Source organism: Chionomys nivalis, chromosome 18 (genome assembly GCF_950005125.1).
Source record: "Chionomys nivalis chromosome 18, mChiNiv1.1, whole genome shotgun sequence".
Classification (NCBI taxonomy): Eukaryota; Metazoa; Chordata; class Mammalia; order Rodentia; family Cricetidae; genus Chionomys; species Chionomys nivalis.
This window is the reverse complement of record NC_080103.1, coordinates 47,677,345-47,703,070: the sequence shown is the minus strand read 5'-3', so window position 1 is coordinate 47,703,070 and position 25,726 is coordinate 47,677,345. Positions and strand designations below refer to the sequence as shown.

The window sequence follows — 25,726 nt, the reverse complement described above, 5'->3', positions numbered from 1 at the left end:
AGTGTCTTTCATCAAGTCTTACTGCATGTGAATGCTTCAGAAGGGAGGGCTGATTAAATCTGGTCTTTCTCGGGCATTTCCTGAAGCCAGAGAGTTGAGGAGTTTAACAAGCTTCCTGGGGATGAAATGTTTCACCCCACTAAAATATCTTGCTGTTTCACCCCTCTTTTAACATCTTGTTTCCTAAGAAGCTTCCTTCCAAGATAGAAGGCTTGAATCTCAAAGGAAACTGCTATATAATACCATCAAATAAAGAAATATGGTTGATATAATGACCCAATAATACAATTCTAAAGAGAAATATGTACCTTAATTACAAAGTTTGGAATGAGCTCATCATATCTAAGACAAAAATTCATATTAGCAAAAAAGACTTGCATTTTAGTATTTACATTCTAAGAGAGATGAAGACACAATACATATTTCATAATACTACTAAAATCAAGCTTCATTTCTATAAGAAATTTGTATAAATTGAGCTTCAAGAAAAATCTAATGAGTTCTCATAAAATTAGGGATTGAAAGAGAGGATGATAAATTGTTGCTCTGGAGTGTTAGCAACTGACTTTGTTTTTTTCATCTCCATAACCATTATGTAGCTCAAGGATTCATTATCTTAAATGTTGGCATCAGATGTGCCTCAAGTTTTGAAATTTTTGATTGGAATATTTGCATGCACACAGTATATATGTTATGGAGAGGACCAAAGGTCAACACAAAATTCAGTTGTAATTCCTTCTTTTCTCTCTATCTTTTTAATTTGGCATCCTTTTTTTTTCAGTTGTAATTCTTATATACTTTGTACATAGCCAGAAAGCAATTTTATGCAAATTTTATTATTCCTGCATTTTGATTGTTATGCAAATTATGACACCAGCAATAGAATTTTCCACTTGTCAACGATATGTATTACAAGGACATTATGGCTTTAAAGAAAGAAAATGAAGAAGATATTAGACAATAGATATCTTCCCATGTTCTTGGATAGGTAGGATTAACATAGCAAAAATGACAATCTTACCAAAATCAATCTACAGATTCAATGCAACCCCCATCAAAATTCCAACACAACTCCTCACAGACCTTGAAAGAACAATATTCAACTACATATGTAAAAACAAAACCCAGGATAGCCAAAACAATCCTGTCCAATACAGAATCTTCTGGAAGCATCACCATGCTTGACTTCAAGCTATATTATAGAATTACAGTAATAAAAAAAGCTTGGTACTGTCATAAAAACAGACAAGTGGACTAAAGGAATCAAATTGAAGACCCTGACATTAACCCACACACCTATGAACACTTGATTTTTGACAAAGAAACCAAAACGACACAATGTAAAATAGAAAGCATCTTCAACAAATGGTGCTGGTATAACTGCATATCAGCATATAGAAGATTGCAAATAAATCCATAGCTATCGCCATGCACAAAACTCAAGTGGATCAAAAACCTCAACATAAATCCATTTACACTAAATCTTATAGAAGAGAAAGTGGGAAGTAGCCTTGAACGGCACATAAGACCACTTCCTAAATATAACACCTGTAACACAGACATTAAGAATAATCAATCAATAAATGGGACCTCTTGAATCTAAAAGTTTCAGTAAGGCAAAGGACACAGTAAATAAGATGAAATGGTAGCCTATAGAATAGAAAAAGATCTTCACCACCCCCATATCTTATAGAAGGTTGATTTCCAAAATATATTTTAAAAAAAACTCAAGAAACTAGGCATCAAAATACCAAATAATCTGATTTAAAAAAATGTGGTACAGATCTAAAGAGAATTCTTAACAGAAAAAACTCAAATGACTGAAAGACGCTTAAGAAATTGCTCAATATCCTTAGTCATCAGGGAAAAAAAATCAAAATGACTCTGAGATACCAAATGCACCTGTCAGAATGACTAAGATCAAAATCACTGAGGACAACTTACGTTGGAAAGAATGTGGAGTAAGGGGAACACTCCTCCACTGCTGGAGGAAGTGCCAACTTGTACAGTCACTTTGGAAATCAATATGGCAATTTCTGAGAAAATTGAGAGTTAATCTACCACATTACCACTCTTAGGCATATACCCAAAGGATTCTCAATCATACCACAAGGACACCTGCTCAACTATGTTCATTGCAGCATTATCCATAATAGCCATAACTGGAAACAACCTAGATGCTCCTCAACAGAAGAATGAATAAAAAAATGTGATATATTTCCACAGTGGAGTATTACTTAGCTGTAAAAAACAATAACATCATGAAATTTGCTGACAAATGGAAGGAACTAGAAAAAAATCATCCTGAGTGAGGTTATCCAGTCCCAGAAAGACAAACACAGTATGAAACACTCATAAGTGGATATTAGATGTAAATCAAAGAATAACCAGAATTCACAGCTCTAGAGAAGCTAGGTAACAAGGAAGATCCTAAGAGAAATACATGGATCACCCTGGGAAGGGGAAATACATGAAATTTCCTGGGTAAACAAGGAGTGTGGGAGGGGGTGATAGAGGGGAGAGAATAGGGGAAGAGAACATGGGAGAACAATATGGTTGAGTTGGGGAAGAGACTGAGAGGAAGAACAATGAAAGAGATATCTTGATATGGGGTGCTATTACAGGATTAGGGAGAAATTTGGTGCTAATAAAAGTCTCAGGAATCTACAAGGATGACCCCAGCTAAGACTCCTAGCACTAGTGGAGAGGAAACCCAGAACTGGCCTTCCCCTGTAATCAGATTGGTGACTACCCTAACTGTCAACATAAAACCTTAATCCAGTAACTGATGGAAATAGATGCAGAGATCCACAGCCAAGCACAAGGTTGAGCTCTGGGGAGTCCCATCAAAGAGAGGGAGGAAAGATTATATGAGCAAGAGTGGGGTCAAGATCATGATGGGGAAATCCACCAAGACAGCTGATGGGTGCTCATGGCAACTCATGAACTTTAGACTGATAGCTAGGTAGCCTACATGGCCTTCTCCATGTGGGTGATTGTTGTGACATTTGGTCTGTTACAGGGGTCCCTGGCACTGGGACCAGAACTTATCCTAGGTGCATGAAGGGGCTTTTTGGAGTCCATTACTTATGATGGGATGCCTTGCTCAACCTTGATGTAGGGGGGAAAGGCTTGGTCCTTCCTCAATTTAATGTGTCAGGCTTTGTTGACTCCTCAAGGGAGGTTTTCTCTTTTGGAAAAGTGGATGGGGATGGGTTGAGGAAGAGGTGAGGGAGTGTGAGGAGGGGAGGGAGGGAAAACTGTGATTTGCATGGAAAATGAATAAAACTAAAATTAAAAAATGGGAAAAAAAGAATTTTCCACTTGAGACAATATATTGGCACTCAAAAGTTTTGCATTTTTCAGTCATTTCAGATTTGGAGTTATACAAAAGGATGCTTAATCTGTATCAGCTAAAACTCTGCTTAAATTTTCCTTTATTCAAAAATGTCTTCTATCTGATAGATAATATGAGCTCTGCTATATAATAATTATTTGAATTTTTCTGGAATTGAAGCAAATGAAGAAGACATAAGATTTAAATTTGGGGCTGGTGCTTGGAGTCCTTTTATATTCATAAAAATCAAATCCAACAGGAAATATCATGAATGTGTAGACCTAAGACTGAAGTCAGGGAGGTAATGTAAACATAAATAGGTCTTGATATAGAAAAGCCTATCTCGTTGGGAGTGTAAACCAGAACATCTCACATAGAACTACACACAACCTGTAACTCCAGCACCAAGAAAACGACAGGAGAAGAAAGGCAGTGAGCTTGAGGATAGCCTGGGATACATACCAAGTTCATGGACAGTCTGTGCTACATAGGAAATTTTTGTCTCAGAAAGAGTAAAGCAAAACAAAAAGAAATAAAAATAAACTTTAAACTGTGATTATATAATTGCAAGTTTGGTAAACCCCCAAGGGTCATTAACTCATGAATATTACAGAACAAGTAATATATTCCTCCATTTGAACTACAGACTTCCTCCTGTTACTAAATATAATGAGTATCAGACAGAATCAATGGGTTTCAAATTTAAAACTTCATAGTACATACATAAACCTCAAAATGTTTCATGCAATTCAATGCTAAATTTGAAATCTAAGTTGGAATATTTTAAATTTAATAAGCAAATTTAAATGAGTAAGTTGAAGAAAAAATTTAACACTTATAATACTAACATTTTTAGGTAACTTCCTGATTTTAGTGTTTATTTTAATCTGAAATAACAAAATTATAATTGCAAATCCTGAGAATTTTCAACCTCAAATCAAAGCCGTACCTTTAGAACAAGGTACTAAATATAAAATTTCTAAAATATATAATAAGCAGGAAATATAGACACACACGCCAGATAATCAAAACTTTAAAATGATTCATCTGAACTGGATATGCATAGAGTTTTTTTCAGAATAACCTTTACCTGAGAGAGAATTGTTGGCCTCAATTAGATCCTAAATTAACTTATATTTCTATATGTTCTAGAGAAGTAAAACTACTGAAGCCCAAGCTGAAATGCCGGTTTAGTGGCCCATCTCACATTTCTCAGAAAATCGAGTCAATAAATGTATGTTAAAAAAACAACTGTAAAATACAAAATCCCAATTATTATTAAAGGACTCAACCCCTTGAAAATAAACTTCCAACAAAGATAATCTCCATCACATTAACACTGAATTCTTAGAAAATTTAATGAAGAATACTTCAGTCACTTACAAAATAATAAATAAAACTCTCCAGTGAATGGAGTGGAGAGTGGAGATGCTATGCTTTAGGAACCCAACAAAACCTGAACTCCAAAATCTATAAGACAATTATAAAATAAGATTAAAAAATAAAATTACAAAATAAAATAATTATCAGAACAAGGACATTTACCTTCCCTGTCCATGGTTCTTTTGTCAAGATTTGTCTATTTAGATTTACAGAATTACTTGTTATTGCCATTCTATTTTAGAAATTATTTCTAACCAGAATATCTTTATAGCAAAAGAAATATATTATAGTAATGAGTTTATATCAATAGAATAGAAAGAACAATTTCATATTTTCTGAATCACATTCACCCGGGCACAATACCATGAATAGAAATATCTTCTTCAGGGTGGATTATAATGAATTAACACATGGCCACAGGCACAGGGATCAAGCAACTATATCCTTATGTGCTGGGATTACCCTAAAGCAAGCCTATCCTAGAAGGCCTCCACCATACACTAACTACCCCCTGAAAACAAGATCCAGTCAGGCCCCCAGTTCAGGCATAGCCTGACAAGTAATTCAAAATTCTCATCTAAAAGAAATGCAGTGACTTGTACGGACATCTAAACAAAAAAGCCAGAGAAACAATGAGCCACAAAATTAGAATTTCTACCCAAAGGAAGAAGCCATGAAAGGGGAGGAATTACAGAGCAGAAATGAAATTAAGGTATGAAAGAAGCAGCAAGCAAAAAATTATTTTAAAAGGGGGTGGAGCTGTTCATGTGATATTATCAGCTTAGAAAAACAAAAGGTTTTCTTGAGTTAAAAGGTATTAGAAAAGTATATATAGACACAGGACACCATCAACTGGACCAATATATGTTTTATAGGTGCTACAGAAAAAAGCAAAGTATTGAAAGGGGGCAAAAGGTTATTTAAAGAAAAAATTCCCAGCCTGAATCTCTGGGGTCAAAAAGCACCAAACCAATTAAGCATAAAGAATGGTTTTTCAAGACAAGGTTTCTCTATAACTTTGGAGCCTTTCCTGGAACTAACTCTTGTAGACCAGGCTGGCCTCGGACTCACTAAGATCTGCCTGCCTCTGCCTCTCGAGAGCTGGGATTAAAGGTGTGCACCACCTCCACCTGGCTTCTGAGTCATTTTTTTTTAAAGATTCTCAACAGATAAAAGTAAATCTCTGAAAGGATGCCATAGGGTTTCTCAGCAGAGTCCTCACAGACTTGAAGAAAAATGGGTGATGTATTAAAAGAACTAAAATCTTAAAACAGCCAACAGAGACAAATACTACAGCTACCAAGGCTATCTATCCTTCAGGAACACAGGGCAAATAAAGAGCTTCTCAGAAAACACAAGCTGTGCTAGTTCATTACCATAGGGCAAGCATATAAGAACTGCTAAAGGAAGGTCACCAGATTGAAATCAAAGAATACTAAAAACAACGCAAAGCATTTCAAAACCACAATGCTTACTATAAGAAGATCATCAAATTTGAAGACAAGCCCTGTGCTGACAATCTTTATACTGAACCATTTCAGCATAAATGTCAGATGGAACCAGTACCAAAAGTTAATTATAGCTATGATACTGTATTACTGGATAACAGTGCACAAAAAAAATGTAAATAGTGACATCAAAAACAAACAATAAGGGAAGAGAGCTCCAATGAGATGACTGTAAGGTATCTTATGCATGCTCTGTAGTAACCACAAGAAGAAGACCTATGGGAAACAAAGAAAACATAAAGTAGGACCTGAGCTACAACAGCACAGAAAAACATCAAATAATACAAAGATAGCAAGAGATAAAAAATGGAAAGGGGGTTCTAAGAACAATACAAAAACAGCAATAAACCTTTACTGAGCTATAATTTCTTTAAATGTAAACAAGTTCAAGATACATGCCAAATGAATTGATTTCTTAACCTAATTACAAGGTGCCTTTTAGAAACTCACCATATCTGGGTTTAGAGGTACATGTCTATAATCCAGTCCTTTGGAGGTCAAAGAAAGAGGACTATGTGTACAAGGCCAGCCTAGGCTGTATATTGAGATTGTGTCCAACAAAAACAACAACAAAAAACAAAGACCAGCAAAATGATTTTGGAGGTTAAGGTGCTTGCCTGATTTGGAGGTTAAGGTTAACAGCTTGATTTGATCTCCAGGACTCACACAGTGGAAGAAGAGAACTGACTACTACAAGACATATTATGATTTTCATATGAGTGCTATGGCATGAATGAGCATGTGCACACACACACACATGCACACACACACACACACACACACACAAAATCATTTAAAACTAAAAAAAAATGACAAAATAAAGTACCTTAATTAAACTTTAAAGACTAAAGACAGGTTAAGAAAATAAAAATACATTACATGTGATTGGGCATGGTGGCATACACCTTGAATCACAGCACTAGGGAGGCAGAAGCAGATAGAGCTCTATGAATTCAAGGTCAGGCTTATGCTAAGTAGAATAAGCCAGGCACACTGAGACAGATACTGCATGATACCATTTATATGGAGAATCTTCACTCAGAAACAGTGAATAGAACAGTGTTAGCCAAAAGCTGTAGAGCAGGGGGGGAAATAGGCAAATGGTACCAGACAGCATGAATCCCCTGTTAGACAATATGAAGGATTCTGGAGGTCTATTGTTCAACGTGGCAACCATAGTTAGTAATAGTTTGTTGCATACCCTGTTAAGAAAGTAGATTTTTGTGAGAGGTGGTAAATATTCTCAGTACAAAATTCAAAGTGATGTATATGTTAACTAGCTTGGTTTTACTACTTTCCTACTATTTGTATACATCAAAGCAACATGCCGTATACCATGGATATATATAGTTTCAGCTTATTAACTATACCTTTGTGAAGCTGGGGAAAGACGGAAAAAGGCATTAATAATGTTCATGTTAAGATAGAACAAAGATTTTGTAATGGAAAGTTAACCCTAAAGCAGTGTTAAGGGGAGGGATGAAGCTGGATGGAGGTACACACCTTTGATCCCAGCACTTAGAAGGCAGAGGCAAGTGGATCTCTATGAGTTTGAGGACAGCCTGGAATACAGAGCAAGTTCTAGAACAGCCAAGTCTACACAGAGAAACTCTGAGGGGATAAAAAGATGAAGAGGGAAGAACTGACAACCAGAAAGCATGCATGGGACTGACCCGGCTCTCTACAGATATGTGACAGTTGTGTAGCTTGGTCTACTTGTGGGACTCCTGACAGTCGGAGTAAGGGCCATCTCTGACTCTTTCACTGGCTTTTGGGACCCTCTTCTTCATAATGGGTTGCCTTATTCAGACTTAATACATGGGGAGGTGCCTTGTCTTACTGCAACTTGATACGCCATATGTGGTTGATATTCATGGGAGGCCAGCCCTTTTCTGAAATAAATGGAGGAATGGATGGAGGAGGGGCTGAGGGGCTAGAGGGGAGTTGGGGGGAAGGGAAACTGCAGTTGTGATGCAAAATAATAATAGTAATAGTAATAATTCTTTAAGGAAGGACGTTGAAGAGGCAATCCCAGAAAAACACATTCACGCTGTTAGCCCAGTGGCAGTCTAGTTCTCTGCAGTGGGTTCTTGATAGAAATGATGAGCTTGGAACATCCCTTCCTGTTCTGTGTTTGCCTCTCATTCTCCTGCCTTCCACGACGAGATGGCACAGTAAGAAAACCCACGCCAACTGTAAAGCTCTTGGGTTTGTACTTCCTAGTTGACAGAGTTGTAAGAAATAAAGTTCTGTTCTTTGTAAATTACCCATCTTTGGTATTTTGTTATTTATAACAGCAAAAATGGACTAAATTAGTATTTAAATCATAATTTGTCATTATAAATCCAAAAACTTGATGTTCAGTTTTTAAATAACAAAATATTTAGATTATCTATGATTAATTTGCCTAGAAATGGAGAACATGATCATACAGTATTGTGTCTCCTCATTTTGGAGAGAATTTAAGAATGTTTTTGTAATATAAAGGCTATTATAACCCACAAGGCAAAGCTGCTTGCAATGCCGTGTGAAGAGGCTGAGCAGTCAAAAGAAAGAAATATGCCTGACTCTGAAGTGCTGTCTCTCACTTGCAAATTCCAGGATCCACGAGTCGTGTTTCTGTTCTGCTGGATCAGCCTGAGGAGCTGGGCGATATGTGCACTGCTGGGCCAGAGCATCCTCGGTCCCCTTCACAACAGAAGCAGCAGCCCTTCCACAGAGCCGCAGTTTCCAGCATAGTTCTGCTTTATTTTTCTGCCATTTTTCACATAAGCTTTCTAACAGAAGCACATCTCATTATTTCTGGGTTTTTGTTTGTTTGGTTGGTTGGGTTTTTTTTGTTGTTTTTTTTTGCTTTTGATTCCTCCTCAATTTGCTGGCGTCTGATTTCTTTTTGCCTATAGCATTTTATTTGTCCACCGATCACACTCTAACTATAGGAATCAGTTTCCACATTTATTCGCTGTATGCTTAAGCTGATAGCATTTGTTTCTTCATCATTAAAGATAATTTTGAAAAGATAAATGAATTCCTAATGTTCAAATATACTGCAATAAAGTTAATTTCTCATGAATAAGTTCATCTTGAATACGGAAGTTAGACATTTAAAGTCAACTTCTAAATGTCATGTTTCATTAATCAGGCATTCTTATAAAGAGATTTTAATGGCATTAATACCATCTTATACCAAATAAAAAGATGGCAGATACAGTTATCCTGGCATCAAGGACATTAAAGAGCAAGTTCAAGGTCTGAACTAATCATCCGGAAGTCGTTTTGAACACGCTGTCCTTTTAACTCCCACACCATAGTCTACAAAGAATGACTGGTTAGCACAGACTGGGATGGAAGCCATGAATACAGTATAAGTTAAGTCTCTGATACACGTAGAATATATATCACCTTGTTAACTTTAAATTAATGTAACACTTTCATAATAAGGATAGTTTTCATTCTCAAAACACATGAAAGAGCAAAAATTTTTATCAGCCAAAGAATTAAACCATAATGAATTCTTCTTAAATTTATTATTTATATATGAGAATTATATAATCTAAATAAAAGTAATTTAAAACTTCAACTTACAACACTAGTGTAGAGTTGGATTATTCTATTCTTTTCACTCTACCAAGTATTGATGGGTGTCCAACAGGAAGAAGGCATTTAGAATGAGGTCGGTCATTATACCTCTCAGGCTTTAGTATTACTTCTAAGTTTTGATAAACACGGAAACTACATGGCTGTTGGCTTCTGAAAACTACTTCATGAACTAATGAAGTACCACCATTAAATAAAAACATTACAGAGACTTTAAAATGGATATATAGGACATGTACAAGTAAACTGTGATTTTCCCTTCTCAGTGTGTCAGAAATAGCATGCCTAATACCTTTACTTTTCCTCTTGTCCTGATGGATTCTGCACCATTTTTTAGGATACAGTAAAATAACCAGCAAACCAATGAAGCAGCAAAGCAAATCTTAAAAGGATGCCAGAATCTAATAAAAATGAGTGTGTATGTGTGCGTGTATTCATTCCAGTAGAAGACAGGAGGAATCAAGAAGACAAGGGCAGCAAACACAGCTTTAGCATAACTCCAACTCCACAGAATAGGTCCACTGAAATCTCTGCCCTTGTACTGTTCCCAGATCCTTATGATCTAGGTCATAGGCCAAGATAATTTTATTTTGAGCTCCAAGACACTATTACCAACTAACCTGGGACCAATCTTCAGAGGGCTACAGAAGAATTCAGGGCTTTCCAAGCTTAAGTAATTCTGTCCTGGTTCCTTTTGTTCCTAAATATCAAGAAATCATCAAAGTTTCTGTGTTGCCATTTTCATGATTCATCAGTGTTCTTTGACTTTTCAATTACCCATTGTTTATAATTCTTCAGTTTACATTATATTAAAAAAATGTACGTTTTGTCATCTTGGCTCCCATCATTGTCCAGTCTCTATGCTTCTCTGCTTTTCATTACAGGAAATATTTTTTCTCCATATATCCTGCAACTTCCTACTCTCCTTACAGTAACACCCCTGATACTCTGCCATCACAATGGGAAGAGTGTGCCTCAGCAATCCTTCTGTTCCCAAGAGCCACCCTATTGAGTATGAGTATATGCAGTTTCCCCAACAAAGCATATCCAGAGTTGAACAGTTCTACAAGTGGTTATCAAGTGATTAAACCAGCAAGATACCTTAGTGGGTTTCTTAGTCAGCGTTACTATTGTTGTGATGAAACACCATTACCAAAAACAATTTGTGGTGAAAAGGTTTATTTGGCTTACACTTACACATCACTGTTAATTATCAAAGGAAGTCAGGACAGGAACACAAGCAGGGCAGGAATCTAGAAGCAGGAGCTGATACAGAGATCTGAGCCTATGCAGAGGCCAGGGAAGGGTACTGTATATTGGCTTACACCCCATGGTTTTACCAGCTGGCTTTCTTATAGAACCCATGAGCCCCAACTCCGGGTGACAACATTCACAGCAGGCTGGGACCTCCCCCAGGAATCACTAATTTAAGAAAATTCTCTACAGGCTTGCCTATAGCCTGATCTTATGGAAGATTTTCTCAACTGGGGTTCCCTTGTCACAGATGGCTAGAGCTTGTGTCAAGTGGACATAACACTGGCCAGCACCACTGACCCTTTCTCAGCCTGACACACAAACACATCTCTGTTCAGCCACAACCTCCTTTTCTTTCCTGTGCATCCCCAAGATGACACACTAATAAAGACATCACAATATAAAACATTTACAAACTTAAAAGTCCCTTACAAATTCAAAACACTTTTAAAGTATCAGGTCTGTTTTAAAATGCAAATTCTCTGTAAAACCCCCAAAATCTCTTCATTTACAAAAGTTTCCTCTCAAACTGTGAGCTCCTGTAAAATCAAAAATAAATACTTTCTTACTTCAAGAAGGAAGAACCAGAAAATGATCATGATCTGAACAAAGCAAAACAAAACTCCAACAGTATAAATAATGTCCAATCTCTGGGATCCACTCACAGTTTTCTGGGCTCCTGCAAAGGGCCTGGGTCTTTTCTCCGGCTCTGCCTGCTGCAGCACACACAACTTGTCTTCTAGGGTCCAGCTGGCTCCCCTGCACCACGGCTGCTGTCCTTGATGGTCATCCCAAAGCATGAGCATCTCCAAGATGCTGGGGTCTTCTCCTGCAACTAGGCTGCACTTTCACCAGGATCCTCTCTTGGGCTCTCTGCCTGTTGCTAAGCCTCAGCTTCTCTGCATGACCCCTTAATCCTGAGCCTTCAACTGCTATTGACCCAGCACCTTCATCAAAGGCCTCTCCTGGCCTCTCACAGTGCCAAGCCTTAGCTGCTCTCAATGAAACCTTCATGCCTTGTAAAACAGTACCATCTGGATGACTCTTACACTACCAAGTTTGTTCAGCCTCAGGTGTTTACAGCTTGTATCAAGGTGACATAGAACTCGTCATCATTGTGGGTAAAGATGGTTGCTGCCAAGCCTGAAAATTGCTGTTCAATTTCCAGAGCCCTCATGTGGGAAAGAGAAAAGCAACTCCTAAAAATTGTCTGTGACCGTCACAAGTCTACCCTGACATGCTCCCCACATACACACACGTAAATAAATTAAAAATGTAGGATAAAATGTAAATGTTTTAAAGTGTAGTAAAAATTTTCAAGATGTAACTGAAATAAATTCCAACTTATTTTCATTTTTAAAATTATTGTTATAAATTTTATAAGTTTGATAGTGGTTTTCACCAAATGAGTCAAGAATTGACCTAGGAAAGTACATTAAACTCTCCCCATGACTTCCCTATTGAATTCATACTCGCTATTTAACTTTCCATCTCTCAATAATTAGAGCGAAATTAACTTCAGCAATATGACTGGGCTCTGGCTCTTCTGTGAGTTTCACCAACTAACAGCAAGCAGGCAGCCCTTACATCCCTAAAACGCTCACACTCAGACAGTTCTCATTGTAGAGCACAGAAATCCCATTCTTATGGTATTTATATCTGTCAAAATTAATTTTTAATTCATAGGAAAATACACTGAAATCATCACATGGGCTTTGTTACACCTTAAACTCTGCCTTGGTTTTCTCATTAAAAGATGACCGTGATTATGGTATTCAAACTAGGTAGTATCATCTGAAATGATGTACAGCATGAATCAAACACTAAGTAAGTATTAGCTCTTGTTTATAATAATAAACTCAATTTCATTAAAGTCTGCAGAAGACACGTATTTAATGTTTTGAATAATTCATCTCATTAAATAAATGAAATATAACATATTCTCAGGGGCAATCCTTCTATCATAGAATGAAAGCCAGAAGATTCCTGATAAGCAATCGTCCTTTAAATCCTTGAGTGGGTAGGAAACATAGATACATGTGCATTTCCCTCCTAAGACTGCATTAGAGATGAATTAATGAATCCCTTCAGATTTCCCATCAAGGGTGTCTAAGACATCACTTTATCCCAAGGAGATTCCTGAGCCTATAAAATAAAGCTGAAGCTCATGTGTTGGACAAAAGCCTGGGGTGAAATCAGCCTCGAAGCTCCGCTTTTCCAGCCACCTGAATGTAACTTTGGCCTGTGTGCTCCTTTCATCTTAGCTCTTGAGAGATTTCATGAATATGCTCTTTTTTCATTTTATTCACAATTTTTGTTTTCAGAAAAGGAGTCAGTTGAGATTTGGTGTGTCTGCATACTATTCTAAATGTATATTCAACCATGGGCACAATTTATATTTTATTTTAAAATATATTCACTTCATAAATAAAATTCAAGGCACACATAGAGTCTAAGCTAAATTACAAAATATGCCTTCTTTCACGTCTCCCTGGCTCCATTCTAACAAATGACTCCTTTTAACAGCAACTGGATCTCAAGGTTGGTCGGTTTGTTTGTTTTTGTGGGGTTTTGTTTGTTTATTATCTTCACTCAACATTCCAGGTTAAAATGTTAAAATCAGGTCTAACTGTGGTGGCCCATTTCCTACCTCCATCAACTGCACTGGGGAATGAGAAATTGGGCACATTCTCTGCCTCTCAACCCACTTTGATTTTGTTATTCTTATTAGTAGTAGCTAAGTTTATAATGTCTGGATTACATCTTTAATTCTAATTGAGTCCTCCAGTGTAGAACAGGTTTGTTTAGTTGTTATTGTTCTGTATAGACCCAAGTAATATAACTAAACACAAAGGAAAGTAAACGAAATCTGTGTCCATATTCCTGCTTCTGGACATATATATAACTCACACATGAGCTAAGATATAGTCACCTATAAATTTGTTTTCAGTTTTCCTCATTTTATGCAGGAGATGCTCAGTTCCTTGTCTCTATGCTCATACAACCCTTCTTTAATTTCCTCTCACCTCTTCTGTTAATTTTTACCAGATCAGCTCCATCTCAGGGCACATAAAGGTACTAAACTTACTGTACTCTAGCAAACTGGAAAATTTTTGCAAGATATTTAATTATACTATGTAAAATATGTCTCTGTGATTGGTTTAATAAAAAGCTAAATAGTCAATAGCTAGGCAGGAGATATAGCAGAAACTTCTGGACAGAGAGAGCTCTGGGAATAAGAAAGGTTCTGTGGAACAATCTTTTTTTGTACACTATGAATATGTATCATTATCATTGCTAATAAAGAGCTCACAGGCCTATAGCTAGGCAGAAAAAGGTTAGGCGGGAAAATAAGAGCAAGAGAGTGCTAGGGAGAGGAAAGGTAGAGTCAAAAGAGCCATCCCCAGCAGGTTGCAAGGAGAAGCTAGATGGGTATGCCAAATTGTGAAAAGGGTGTCAAGCCTTGTGACAAAGCATAGACAAGAAATATGGGTTAATTTAAATGTAGGAGTTGGGTAATAACAAGCTTGAACTATTGAGCGAGCATTTATAATTAATGTTAAGTCTCCAAGTCAGTTATTTGGGAAGCAGCTGCCGGTTGAGAGCAGACAGACAGGACAGGAATACTTTACCTACAGAAAGGCAGAGTCACCAAAAGGCCACAGAGGGAGCCAGACATGCTCATAGATAAATAGAGCTATAGATAAATAAGATAAATAGATAAATAAAGCACATAGATAAACAGAACTGGGTAACTTATAAGAGCTAGTTAGAAACAACCCTAAGCTATAGGTCAAGCTTGCATAATTAATAATAACTCTCCTTGTCATTTTTTGTGAGCTGATGGCCCAAATAAAAATCTGGCTACAGAAAATCATATTATTTGCTCACTTCATTGAAATTTTGAGTGGATGCAAAATTCTATATCTAAAATTATTTCCTCGCACAAATCAGCAGCTGCACCCTCTGCTTTCTCTGCGCTCTGAGCAATTACTAACTGTGCAGCAGCCGCTGTTCCGGGTGTGTTTCCATCTCTCTGTGCATGCTACCTTCCCCTGAGGCAGCTTTAAGGGTATTTTTTTATTTATGTTTATCTGAAAATGAATGAGACTGTAAAAAAAGACCTTAAATTCCATGTTTTTTGGCATTTTGGTGAGATCCTCATTTTAAAAACTCATATTTTCACTCACCTTGGGATAACTGTACATTTTTTACAACAAATGGTCCTGTCATCTCTTGTATTCTGTTTTTTCATTACCTAATAACTGCCTTTTATTACACTAAAATTCTTTTATTTTTTGAAACTTCAAGGACTTCACTGAGACTTTATACAAGAAAGAGAAGCATGTCTGCTAGCTGTCTTTACTTGAAACCAAAGTCGGAGGGAGTTTTGTATGTTTATCCAAAATTACTTGAACACTTAAAATAATATATCCTGCTGTTTCGTGTGTGTGTGTGTGTGTGTAGAGAGAGAAAGAAAATGCTAAATATTTTTATTTTGAAGTCAAAATTATACAATGAATCCCATTGTTTCAGGCACTGAGAGGTTGTTTCAAATCTGTTTTGAGTGTAGTAACTGACATCTTCACTACACACGCATTTATTTTCATAGTATTGTCATTTATAGAAGGGATTTAAAAGCGATGTTTCCTTGACTAAAGAGTACTTTCCTTTCATTCAGTATTTTACTAGTAAGTGTGTGGCACCTGAAAAGACAACTCTAAGTGGTTGGAAAGGGGGACCATCATGAGTTCAGTACCCCAGAACCAACAGGATGAAAAAAGAGAACTAATTCTTACTAATTGTTCCCTGACCGCCACATCTACTGTGGCACGCATGTGAGTGTGTGTAAAACATACATACAAGCTAAGTTGCTTATATTTATATATTTAGGAATACAAATGCTTATACAGATGCATATATATATATAACAATTAATGGAAAAGAGGGACATGATTTTGAAACAGAGCAAGGAGGGGTATATGGAAAGGTTTGAAAGGAGGAACAGGAAGGGAGAAATAGTGCAATTATATTAAAATTTCAAAAAGTAAAAGAAATTTTTAAAAGATTAGGACCATACTAAAAATAATGCAATGCCCCAGGTACATCACATGTTTGTCCCTGCTGCCTCCAGTATTATGACATAGCTCTAAAGCCATCTGAAACAGTCTTCATTCTGTCGCGGATTCCTTTCGGCATGTTTCCCTGTGGACCCCGTGTATATATGACAATTGAGCACTAAGAACTCTCCATGAGGAAGAAACAAGCTACTGGGGTGGATCATTCACTGAACGACTACAGAAAGTCAAACACAGCTCCAGAAGCTACTAGATGGTTCTAAGTAGTCTTTTTTTAACAGTACTTTTTGAGAATTTCACACATGAGCACTGCATCTATCTCTCTCAAATCTCTCACTCACTGTTCTCCAACTCCTTCCTCCCACTCCCAAATACATAACTTCCTCTTTGATGAGCATTTTACATGTCTACTATTATGTATATACACGTGCACATGAATATACGACCTGCTGAATTTGGTAGGCTTTGCTTGTATGTGCATTGTAAAGGATTAAACAACCTTTGTGGGAGTTTTTCTCATGAGGGCAACTGATTCTTCCCTCTCTGACCTCCTGCTGGGGCCATGTTTTGAAGCCATAATTACAAAACAATTCCATAGAACCTAATGTTAATTTTAATCCTATCTCAGATTGTCAATTAATGCATAAAAATTTCACTTCTGGATTTCAACAAATTCCTATGACTTCCAAAAATTTCTCAGCAACAGTAATTACTGTTGTTCTTGCTTCTTCCTTAACATCATTCACCCTGTTCTTGAACCAGCTCTCTTGCCACTAAAAAGATTATAAATTAACATAGCCATCTCTGACTTAGCAGTTTGATCTCAGCAGCACTCTGCCTCAGGTGCTACCTGTATTTTTAATGCTGGTTAATGATCCCATTTTGCCAACTTGTCACTAATAATATATTTTAAAGATGATCTGCATTCTGCAGTATTTGAATGATGCCTTATATACCTACCTTACTGTCTTAGTTTGGAGTGCAATAAAATACTGTGAGCTACAGAAACCTATTTCTCCCAGCTCTGAGGCTGGAAAGGACACCATCAACACAGTCAGATTCAGCAAGTCACATGGCTTATTTTCCCACAAATGGCAGCTTCTCCTGGGTTTAATATCCTAGGAGGACCCAGGTGTTCCTGCCCATGTGACTTGATCACTTCCCAGGAAGTCTCATCTAATGCAATAATTTTGGACACTCAGATGTCAGCACATGAATTCAAGCACATACAAACATTCAAACCATTGCAAAATTATTATTTGGCCTAAATTTTTAACTACTTTATTTTGAGAACTTTTTAATAAATTCAATCAGAATGAAATAGTCAACTTCATGTTTCAGTTTAGTTTGCTTAATTTCTTCCATTTATCCAGTATAAGTTATTTACAAAATTATCAATTGTCAGAAAAATTCAGATAGATACAGTTTAAAATGCAAGGTAATAGGACTTAAAGAATCACTGGTGAGTCTTGGATTTCAAAATATAATTAAATTATAAATGAAATGCTTTATGACTAAACTGAGTTGAATCTAAAGTGAACTTTCTATTTCAAATTCAACACATTAAGTTCAATTTTCATGTATGGCCTGGTAATAATGTCTCTGACACTACAAATCCATGTAACCTGGTCTCTTACAGCAATATGTACTTTTGCTAAATATGGGAATACTAGCTAGTCAAAGACATTAGAGCAGGTTACCGAGGTCCTTAACTAAGTCCCTAGTGTAATTCCTACATTACACAGTCTGCTCCACTTCAAAAGCTGCAAGTAAATTTGATTACAGGCTTCTCCTTACCGTATCTGGCACTACTGGAATTCTTTCTGTTCTTGACAACAAAGCAGCATTTTCGTTAATCAAGTTGGGTAATTCATCAAGAATTCCACCAACCTGTGAATTCAAAATAAAAAAAAGCATGTTAAAACAAAGAGTTAAAAGAGTATATCACTTACTTTATGTAATTAGCACTAGAAACAATAAACTTTCAATAAATGAAGCTTGGCAATATTATTGCCCCACTAATAGAAGTAGACAAAGATTCAAAATTTAAATTTTACACAGGATATACAAGAAAAAAATTAAATTCAATGAGTTAATAAAATGGAAATAGTTTGTTATAAATACTGTAGTTAAGTATAATGGAGCATCATAAATTATTTAAATACATAAAGTGATGCTACTATGAGATTGTGTCTCCTAGGGATGTCAGAAGCTACACCCATAATATCTCACCAACATTGCTGCCTAAACATGAGCTCAACAAGGGCAACAGCAACAGACATACTAGTGTGGACATGGGAAAGCCCAGGAGTCCTCAATGCTAAGAACTACAAACAACTAAGGAACACTGAGAGCAAGATAAATAGTAGTTTCCACTGAAGAGCACATCAATGGGTTTACAATAACAAATGATCAGCCCTGAAAAAAACATACAAGTAACATTAAGCAGACTGAGCAGGTTTTATATACATAATTAGTAATTTATATGTATATTCATATATGTATACACATAGCAATAATTATTGAAAAATGAGGCCATGGATTTGAAAGAGAGCAAGTAGGGGTGTATGAGAGAGCTTGGAAAAAGCAACTAATGGTGGAATTATGCAATTTTCTATAATTTCAAAAATTAAAAGTAACAAGCTGGGTGTGGTGGTACATGGCTTAAATCCCAGAATATAGAAGATAGAGGCAGGTGGATCTCTGTGAGTTTGAGGTTAGCCTCGTCTACAAAGAAAGTTCCAGGACAGTCAGGACTGTTACACAGAGTAATTTTGTCTTGAAAAACAGGAAAATAAATAAACAAACAAAATAAACATGTTAGAATTAATTTTAGCTATTTCCAAATATATTTAGATATCAATTACTTTTCAGTATCAGAACCATATAGTGCAATCTCAATAATAAAAAATTAAAATTTATATTTTCAATTATATAGCATTATTTGTTAGCACTTTATTATTAACACATAAAACATATTAGCTAAAATTTTACTTAATTATGTGCAGTTCTGAACTAATACAGTTTCCAAGTAAAATGATCAATACTCTTTTAATATGATAATTTCTCACAAGCATTGAAGATGCAAATCAATAAGCTAGAAGAAGCAGGTAATCTACAATTTTAATCTACAATTAATTAATCCCTATGAAGCACTGCTCCCAATTTAATCTAATTTATTCATCTGGATTCATTTAAACTTTATAAATAGTTGCAACATTCTATGTTTATACACAAAGGATAACAGTTTATAGCCCCATCTTTATAGACCTCACTGTTTTCACTTAATAACTTAATATTTGTATTTTGTATTTCAGAATTTGACGTATAGTAGATAATGGTCTGATATATCTATTTCTTTATTCATTTTATGGTTAACATTAATTTACTAAAAAGCTGAACATATCCTTACATGTTAGCTCTGTAAAATTACCCACTCCTTTAGCCAAAATGCTGAGGTTAGTTCTAGCAGTAAACCCAATTGTGTGTCAAAATGACAAAAAACTAAAAGTAAAGCGAGAAGGGCCCTGAAAAACATGGGAACATACTTCATGACAATAAAAGTACATGTGATAAATTTAAACCCAACATTACAGAAAATAAGGACAAAGTTAAAATATTTCCAGAAAAACTGGGGAAAGTTGGAGGTATCTATTTCCAACAAATATATTACACTGGAGCACTAAGAGTTTCCCAATGTAAATTAAATTGCAGACCAGACAAATACACTAGTAAACTCTTTCAGAACCTTAGAGAAGAGCTGCTAACAGAAATGCTCCTCAAATCACTCACTAACTAAAAGGAAAATAAAAGATTGAGCTTAAATCATCAATAAATACTTGGAAAAAGTTCAACATCTTCAGTATCAGGGAAATGAAGAACAAAGCCATATTGAGATTCTGTCATCCCAGACAACATGGTGATTATCAAAAAACAGAAATGAGGAGCTGGAGAGAGTCCAGTCGTGAAGAGCACATAACTGCTTTAACAGAAGACCCAAGTTTGGTTCCCAGCACTGAGTTCCCAAGAGAACTAAGTTCCTTCTTCCTTCAGTCCAACTTCCATGGTACCAGACAATTCTATGCAAGCTGCCAAGGGAGGGAAACAATGCATAGTCTTACCCAGATGCAACACCTATGAATCCCAGTACCGTAACTGGAGGTTTCTCTCCTTCCCACCAGTTCCCGAATAAACACTATGATTAATATTAATACAAACTGTTTGGCCAATGACTCAGGCTTCTTATTGGCTAGCTCTACACATAAATTAACCCATTTCTAATCATCTGTTTACCATGACACTAGTGAGTGGCTTGTTACCTCAATCTTGTTTCCCCAGCAGCTGCGGGTGTCTCCCCTACTCTCCCTCGTTTTTCCCTTTATCTTTGCTTGGATTTCCTGCTTAGCTCTAGTCTGCCTTGCTTTTGGCCAAATGAGCTTCTTTATTAACCAATGATAATAAAACATATTTACAGCATACAGAGATACATCCCACATCACAGCAATCAGCAATATGGCAAGATATCCACAAGTGGCACACATGTATTGGTAGTAACCAACAGCTGTCTAATTGGATGTAAGCCCCACTCACCAGCAGGGAAATCATGCCTGGAATTAAACTTAGCCAAGATCTGGGGCTAGTTAAGGCATTAGGAAAGAATCAACTACCACCACTTTGACAGATCCCCATAATTCCTTCTTGTACTCTAAATCTTATCTTTATACCCAGAGGTAAGTAAAACTACCACACCTCAATGAAGAAGCTTCTCTTTACAGCAAATAGAAGCCACCACAGAAAACCACAACTGGGCACAATGCAGAGATCAATAGTTTGCAGGAGCCTAATTCCAATGAATGCAGCTACATCACAATGCCTGGATCTATGGTCCAGGGGACATTGTAGAAGAAGGAGCATAAAGATTATAAGAGCCAGAAAATCAGTTTTGAAACAGCCTGTCCTAAAAGTAGCTACATAAACAAGACAGGAGGAAAGCCAATATCAATAGACAAGCTAACATGGGGGGGAAATTCCCCTAGGCAAAGAACTGTAGACAATGGCTGCTGAGAGATGGAGAATTAACCGCTCCCAGGGATGAGCCCCTTTATAGGTTGTCCAGTACAAACTGGGAAGTCTATATATAAGTGACAAAACTAGTCTCAGCAGGTTGAATTTAAATAGTTGTGCATATGTATACATATGTATATATGTATGTAAGAATACTAATCAAAGAAAAAATATTATCAATTTGAGAAGGAGGGTCATTGGAGGGATTATAGGAAGGACATCTGTGAGGGCTGAAGATCACCTTGTTAAACCACACAGCTAGGCCCATGAAAACAAACACTAAACGCTTTCTCTCTATGTACAATCTAAACTTATTCTGAAAACAAGACTTGAAGTTAGAGGAGGTCTATATGGAGCAGCCCTTATAAGAGACTATCAGGAACAAAGAGCGGACTGGAGAAGGTCAAAGGAAAATATGAAAATAGTTAAATGCATACTATATATGTATTGAGAATGTCATAATGAAACTCATTAGCTTATACAATCAATATATGATAATAAAAGAATTCTAGAACTGAAAAAAGAACAGGTGAAATTAATTGTGTGCACGTGTATGTATTCCTTATGCTTTTTTCTTTGTTTTTTTAAAATTCTGGTTTGTTTGAGCAATTTTTGTTGTTGTTTGCCTGTTTGTTTGCTTCATAAATAGAGAAAAAATAAGAAAGGGCATGGAGTTGGGTAGTTGGGGAGATGGGTAGGGTCTGGGAGGAGTTAAGGAAGAAGAAACCATATTAGAATATATTGTATGAGTAGAATTTTTCAATAAAAAAAGAAGAGAAAAATATTTTCTAAAGTAATTCAATAGCTCCATTTTGAAAAACACTTAATGATAGACAGGTTCTTCTAACACAAAATTTATATACACAAGCGTGAAGAGGGGGAAAAGTGCAAGGCAGAAGTACGCTAAGAGATGTTCAGAGTCTGACAAATAATCCAACATACATATGCATCAGGATTCAAGATGTGGGAAAGGACAGGCAGAAGAAATATATGAAGAAGCAAAAGACAGGAATTATTTCAAATTGACGTCACACAGCAAGCCAAGCTGAAACGGCTCTGCAATTTGGAGACAGATGCACTGAAAGGAAAGTAACACAGTCATATGGAATATATAGAGGAGAGACACAAAAACATCGCAGCAAAAATTCACTTCACAGGAAAAACAATATGGAGAACAACCCACGTCTCACTAGAAGACACATAAACATCACTAAAGTGCTGGAAGTAACCAGCAACCTAAAAATTCACACAGTCCCCAAAATTTCAAGCTTTATACAAAACCAACCTTTAAAGACAACCCAAGCCTACAATAACTCAGCAACAGCCAACCTACACAAGGATAAGCACGAGGTGTCTATTGTTCAGGAAGACAGAAAAACGTTCCCAACAGAAACCGGAAAATGCAAAAAGGAGTGAGCCACATGGTAATGGCATACCAGTGAAGACAGGCAATGCAGAGTAGTAATATTACAAGAGTTTAAAATATGCACATTTAGAATCTCGGATGATGTAGCAAAATGGAGTAAAAATGCTCTAAGTTAGGATTGTTAAAGAAATGATAAGACTAATTATTTTTATTTGGATGACAGTGACCAGAGAATGCCACTAAGCCTCCTATGGGAAGAACAATGGAAACTAAAACTAATGAACTAATAGTACATTTTACACAAAGCATAACAAAACGTTTTAAAAACTGCTAAAATTCATTACAGGTCCCTTAAAATCACTAAGGTAGATTCAATGTCCTAATTTATAATCATAATTAAAATACGCTTGTATCAAAGTGAACCTTATTAAATACATAAAAAGATATGTAAGAAAAAGTTTGAAATGAAGTTTAGAAATACAAAACAATCTGCCAACCAAAAGACTAAAATCCTTTAGAGCAGATATAGTCATGTTAAACTTCTTCATTGAGCAACTCATTAATAAAGTGGTGACTTCAATGGAAATAAGTTGACAAAACCAGAAAGCTATTGAAGACTGTCAGATACACTGTGTGTGTGTGTGTGTGTGTGTGTGTGTGTGTGTGTGTGTGTAGGGGGGTGTGGTTGAGGGAATGAGAAGAAATACAATAAAATAAAAATGTCTATAAATTAATTAAATGTAGATATCAGAGTATCCTATTATATTCTGTTTCAAGTTACCAAATATTGTGAGTTTCAAGCACTAACAGAAGACACAGGCTACTGAGTCAGAGACAAGGGGCTTGCTACCCATCGTGACATGGCATGGGTTCCGAAGAGCCACCCAACACCTTAGGGACAGCCCTTGATCCCACTGTTAGGAATCTTACAAGTAGACCAAGCTACACAACTGTCACATATATGTAGAGAGCCGGGTCAGTCCCATGCAAGTTCTCTGGTTATTGGTTCAGACTCTGTGAGCTCCTTTGAGCCAACATTAGCTATTTCTGTGGGGGTTTTAATACCCTTGAGCCCTCTGGGTCCTACAATCTTTCCTCCCTCTCTTCAGCAGGATTCTCTGAGCTCAGCCTAATGTTTAGCTTTGGATCTTTGCATCTATTTCCATCAGTTACTGGAAGAAGGCTCTCTGAGGACAACTGGGGTAGTCACCAATTTATGAGTATACCAAAATATCGTTAGGCATCATTACATTGACTTTTTTTTCCAATCATGTTTGGGTATATCCTAAGTCTCTGGGCTATCCAGCCTCTGTGGCCTAGCACTCCAGGCAGTGATGGGTAGGTTCCCTCTTGTGGCATAGGTTGCAGACTGGACCAGACTTTGGTTGGCCACTCCCACAATTTCTGTGTCACCCTTACCCCAGCACAGCCCATAGGCAGGACAGACTATAGGTCAAACAAAGGCTGTATTTCCCTTTCCCAGTGAGATTCATCAGTCCCCCTTGGGCCTCCTTGTTACTCAGCCTCTCTGGAGTTGTGGATTGTAGCATGGTTATCCTTTACTTTAAAGTTAATGTCCACTTATGAGTTGAGTACATACCATGTTTGTTTTTCTGGGTCTGGGTTACCTCACTTAGGATGATTTCTTTTTCTAGTTCCATCCATTTGCCTTTAAATTCCTGATGTCATTGTTTTTTAACAGTTGAATAATACTCTGTTATGTAAATGTACAATATTTTCTTTATTCATTCTTCAGGTGAGGGGCATCTAAGTTATTTCCAGGTTCTAGATACTATGAATAAAGTTGCTATAAACATTGTTGAGCAAGTGTCTTTGGGTAAGGGCCAGGAATTGCTATAAACATTGTAGAGCATCCTTTGGGTAAATGCCAGGAATGGTATCACTGAGTCTTAAAATCCTTAGGCATATTATATTCAAGTTTGTTTGCACTGTTAGTACTGTTGCCTCATCTTAGAACCATATTATACATATTAAATATGTGTGCAAGAATGTCACTTTGTGACCAAAGAAATGCTTCAGTGGGGAAAGGCACTGGATCCCAAGGCTGAAGCCCAAGTTCATTTCCAGAACCTACATGGAGAAGGTAGGAAGCTGACTCCTGAAAATCATGCTGCGGCCCACACAGACATCCCATGGCATGTGAACACAGATGCACACAATGTTTAAAATGCCTTTATGTATCTCAGTACCAATTACAGTGAATATACATGAATAAAAATTTTATATATTATATTATCTGTAATTATATTGTACATACTTGTGTATAATCTTTGGATATTATATAATTATATATCACATTTTATACACTATAAAAGTATATTATATTCCATAAGGCTGTCCTAAGCCAAAGCTTACCTAATACCTCCACTGAATCACAGTCTCAAGCTCCCATTCTCATCTCCTGCCCCCACGGCTGGCCTTACCCACACAGCGCCTTCTCCTTATTAAAAAACTTACTATTTTAAAACTAGTTGTTTGCTTAACTCTACCTAACCCTTAAAAATATGTACTAAACATCTCCATTTCTTAGTCTGAACCTAAGCACATCACTTTCCTGATTACCTTTTCCTGAACATATATCTTTACCGCAGGTGTTTTTCAGATGCAATATCTGTAATCTCTAGGACTTCGGTTTGTGAGTTATTTTTGCTGCTGTCATTCATCTACTGATTAATGTGATCAGACTTCAACTTTTCAAAACATATGGAACACAGTAATAAGAATATCTCACCATACTTTCCTAGCAATTATATTCCAACATGAAAGTTTAGAGAGTTCTAACAGCTTAGTATCATATATAAATATAAAGAATTATGAACCCCATCCCAAACCCAGCAGCCAGTCAGCAAGAAAATCACCTGTGGCCAGGCCCCTTTACCACCATCTCTAGGTGCATCAGAAGCCTGGTCACAGTAGTCTCGCCTGCTGACTGGCTCTTAGGGTTCTTGCTCCAATCAGTGCAGGTGGGGGTTGTGCCTCCAGGTACCTCTGATGTGGTTGGGGATGATGGTGGCAAGACCTCTTCCCCACCAGCCCCAGTGGCATCAGAGGACACCTGGACACACAGGCTCCACCTGCACCAATTGGAGGAAAAGCAGACCCCTAAGATAACAGACAC

General features: G+C 36.8%; 1 protein-coding gene across 1 annotated transcript in view; it reads right to left on the bottom strand.

Annotated features, from left to right (window-relative positions):
* Positions 1-25,726, bottom strand: part of Stpg2 (sperm tail PG-rich repeat containing 2) — a 338,340-nt gene that overhangs the window by 239,336 nt on the left and 73,278 nt on the right. The window contains exon 10 of the mRNA XM_057793774.1: positions 17,955-18,047. Within this exon, the coding sequence (XP_057649757.1) occupies positions 17,955-18,047 (93 nt within the window). The remainder of the gene's footprint in view (positions 1-17,954; positions 18,048-25,726) is intronic.